At 37.8% G+C, this 4,244-nt stretch overlaps 1 protein-coding gene across 1 annotated transcript in view; it reads right to left on the bottom strand.

Moving 5' to 3' along the window:
- Positions 1-4,244, bottom strand: part of LOC106869609 (mucin-5AC) — a 22,653-nt gene that overhangs the window by 4,643 nt on the left and 13,766 nt on the right. The window contains exons 4-6 of the mRNA XM_014915417.2: positions 4,073-4,213; positions 3,713-3,898; positions 752-2,098 (exon numbers count right to left, since the gene is read on the bottom strand). Of these exons, the coding sequence (XP_014770903.1) occupies positions 752-2,098; positions 3,713-3,898; positions 4,073-4,213 (1,674 nt within the window). The remainder of the gene's footprint in view (positions 1-751; positions 2,099-3,712; positions 3,899-4,072; positions 4,214-4,244) is intronic.

Below are 4,244 nucleotides of genomic sequence, written 5' to 3'. Positions count from 1 at the left end.
CCGCCTAATATTATTTAACTTTAATAGTGGTTTCAAATTTTGGCACAAGTAATTTCAGGGGAGGGGGTAAGTCGATTACATTGACCCCCCCCCCCCAATGCTCAACTAATACTTATTTTATTGACCCCGAAAGTGAAGACGGACGAAATACCGCTATGTACTTCGTCCAGCGTGGCTAACGATTCTGCTAGCTTGCCGCCTAATATTATTTAACTTTAATAACGGCTTCTTACAATATCAATACTTTCTTACACCGGACCTAGGCCATACATTTTATGACTGGAACTTTATTTTATCAACCATGGAAAAACAGAAGGCAAAGTTGATCTTAGAAAGATGTGAACTCAGAACGTAAAGATCTGTTATTAAATGCTGAAAAGCTTTTTACCCAACGCTCTACCAATCTACTACCAATTCTTTCTAATTTTGGCACAAGGCTAGCAATTTCTGGGGGAAGGGGTAAGTTAATTATATCGACTCCAGTACTTGACTGGTACTTTATTTTTATAAACCCTGAAAGGATGAAAGGCAAAGTTGACCTCAGCAGCATTTAAATTCAGAACGTTAATACGGAAGAAATGCTGCTAGGCAATTTGTTCGACGCGTTAATGATTCTGCAAGCTTTCCACTTTATAGTGTTGAAATAATAATAAGATTAAAGCAGAACGTATCTTAGGATAAGAGGGGGATCAGGAATCTGTTGTTTTCTAACTTTGTTTAATTTTAGAAATGCAAATAACAATGGACTAACCTGGTATGGCTGCCTTGCCAGCATACTTCAAGAAAAAGTTACGAGTTGGTGCAAGTGTACTACTAATATTGTTTATATCGTTGGTTGTTCTATGTATAGAAACCATCGGAGGTTCAGTGCGAGTAGGAATATTTCTGAATAAATATTTTGTCGTAGTGGAACTACTTTCAGCTTGTACTTTATCGTGGAACTGATTCAATGTTGTGGTTATTGTTTGTGTAAAGGTCTCACTAACATTTCCCAATGAAGTATTTGATGTATCTCTTATTGACGAATTATTTCGGAGTAAATCCTTTGATAAAGCTTCATTTAAAGTCGTATCGATTAAATTCTCTGGCGTTGCAGCTTCTGTCTCTATGGCCAATGGTAATCTGGAAGGTTGGGCTGTCCAGGTTATGTTGAGAGCTGTAGCTTGTGATGTTATGACTGAGTCTACGGGAGTGGATGATGTAATAAATACGTCAGCGGATTTTGTTTCATGCAAAGAATTCTTTGTGATATTCCTTGGAAGTGCACTTGATATAACTTCACTCGAACTATTATTTATGGGTAAATCCTTTGATACAGTCCAACGCGAAGTCGTATTAATTAGATTCTCTGATGTTAAAGTTTCTGTCACTATTACCGGTAGCAGATGAGGCCTGTGTGTTTTCCAATTCTGTTCAGCTGATACGGATACTGTGCGAAACACATCACCAGTATCTTTTGCTGTTGATAAATCTGATGCTGAAGTGAAAGTGCTGGATGCCAATGTTGTTTCCGGTGTAGATTTTACATTTTCCTGACCAGTTGCAAAACTGATCGTTCCATTATCCTGACTAGTTTCAAAAGTAATCGTTTCATTATGCTTTGGCGAATCATATATGTTATCTGAGATGGTTTCGTTATTGTATTGTTCGGTAACCATATTGTTTGCAAGAAGTGAAATAAGTGATTTCATATTGATTGTCGTTATTGGTGCAGTGGTTTTTGGTAATGTTGTTGCTGTAGTTCCTGACGCTGTTGTATGCGATGCTGTTGTTATATTTGATGCTGTTGTTGTATTTGATGCCGTTGTTGTTGATCCTGACGCTGTTGTATTTGATACTCTTGCATTTGGCGCCGTGGCTGCGTTTCTTGATGCGGTTACCATTGTTGCTGCTCTTTTTATTCTTCTTATCCGAAGCGTTACATGAGTGTTGTTTTGTGTCGAAGAAAGATTTGACCAGTTGTGTCCATTTCTCGTTGATGTAAACTCTTTTGAGGTGAAAGGGCGTGAAGATTTCTTCCTGGGTTTTGGAGTTTTGATACTTTCTTTTGATGTTAGTTTCTTTGTAGAAGACCCTGGAATGCTTTCGTTACGCTGAGCTGAAATGTAATAATGATGTTTTTACATTAGCAGGAGACCACAACTGTTGGGAGTAAGGATGTAATCAATTTAATCAACCAAGTACATAGCTAGCAATATATTTTATCGAATCTGAAATGATGAGAGGTAAAGTCAACCTCGATGATATTTGATATCAGAACGTAATGGGATGTAACTAAATGTTGTCAGCCATTTAGTTCGGACTGTTTACGTGTCTGTACTTTCTCTGCCTAATAACAATGGGATACTACAATGCAGTTTGGAATAAGTAACTGTGCAGTGTTAATTATGAAGAGAGATTCGAAGATAAACTCTGATGGCTTAAAATTTCTACAAGACAATATCATTAGCTCGTTGAGGAATAATGAGGGACACATATACTTGACTGGTACTTTATTTTATCGACCCCAAAAGGATGAAAGGCAAAGTTGATCTCGGCGGTATTTGAACACAAAACGTAAAAATCTGAAAGAAATGTTGCTAAGCATTTTCTCAGATGCGGTAACTATTCTGTCAGCTCACCGCCTTAATAATAATAATAATAATAATAATAATAATAATAATAATAATAATAATAATAATAATATTTTCTACTATAGGCACAAGACTTAAAATTTGGAGAGGGACATAGTCGATTACATAGGTCCCAGTACTCAATTGGTAATTATTTTGTCGACCTCAAAATGATGAAAGGCAAAGTTGACCTCGGCGGGATTTGAACTCAGAACATAAAGACGGACGAAATGATTGTGAGCCCGACGCTTTAAACACTGAGTCATGCGCCTTCACAATTATGATAACAGTAATGATAATGATAATTGTCGTAGATGCAGTACCACAAATCATGGAGCAGGACCCACACAACTCCGCCAAACCCAATATGTAAATGGTACTAAAGTTGTTGACACTCGCTGATTTGAAAGACCAGCAGGTCTCTTGACGGTAGGATTCGGACTAAGGACGTAAGGTGTCGTAAGCAAGTACTGCTAGAGATATTGTTCGGTGCTCTACTATCTCTGCCATTCTGCTCTGATTGTGATAATTCTAGTAATGGTATCTAACATAACATAACACCATTCATTTTGGGGGATGGATGTAGTCGAGTATTGACTATATTTTTCTTTATTGGTTTCGATCTCGGAAAAAAAAAAAAGATGCAGAAGCGAAAAACAAAGTTATCCGCGATGGGATTTGAACTTTTAGCGTCAAGAGGTGCAACTTAATACCGATATGATATTTTGTCCGGTGAGCTGCTATTTTTGCTGTCCAATTACTTGATGATGGTCAGGAGGCGAGTTGGCAGAATCGTTACCACACCAGACGAAATGCTGCTAAGCATTTCGTCCATCTTTACGTTCTGAGTTCAAATTCCAAGAGGTCGATTTTGCCTTTCATCCCTTTCGGGGGTCGATAAAGTAAGTACGAGATGAACACTGTGGTTGATGTTATCAACTTTCCCCCTGCCCCAAACTTGCTGGCCTTGTGCCGAAATTTGAAACCAATTACTTGATGATGGTAGTAATAAAAACGCATTAGGGAAGGCGGCGGCGGCGGCAGCAGCAGCAATAGTAGTAGTAGTAGTAGTAGTAGTAATAGTAAACATTTAAACTTACTAACGCTGAAAACGCTCAGAACACATTTATCCATGATCCCATCAGTGCGTCGCAAATTTGCTGATGTCTGTTGTCGACCAGTTCTGTTACATTGGCAATAATACGAAGAACGTTCTTTCCTCGGCCATGGAAATCTTATGCATCGGCTATTCCTTTCAGGGTTGCAGTTCTCGTAATGCCTAGCTCCTGCAGAAAAAGAATGTAAGAATACAATGGCTAACTTCGCTTTAGGACATAAAGAAACGACATGTGTAGTATAAGCAAAATTTCGCCATATTTTATTTTCTGTCACACCAATATTTCTTTAACTTGTGATATAAACTTTTTTTTAAAAAATATTTTGAATGATTTTTCTTTTACCTTTGATACATTTTCTGTGATTCTTGAAAAACGTGAAGCCTCGGAGACAGGAACATTTATTGTCATTGCAGTTTTGATGTCGGCAGGTAAATCTAGCAAGGCACTTCGTGTATCGTAAGCATTTCTCCCAAATTCTAGCTCCTTCAAAATATATACACACACATGCATATAT

Source organism: Octopus bimaculoides, chromosome 18 (genome assembly GCF_001194135.2).
Source record: "Octopus bimaculoides isolate UCB-OBI-ISO-001 chromosome 18, ASM119413v2, whole genome shotgun sequence".
Classification (NCBI taxonomy): domain Eukaryota; kingdom Metazoa; phylum Mollusca; class Cephalopoda; order Octopoda; family Octopodidae; genus Octopus; species Octopus bimaculoides.
Note: the sequence above shows the minus strand (reverse complement) of the source record. Positions and strands in the feature narration are given on the sequence as shown.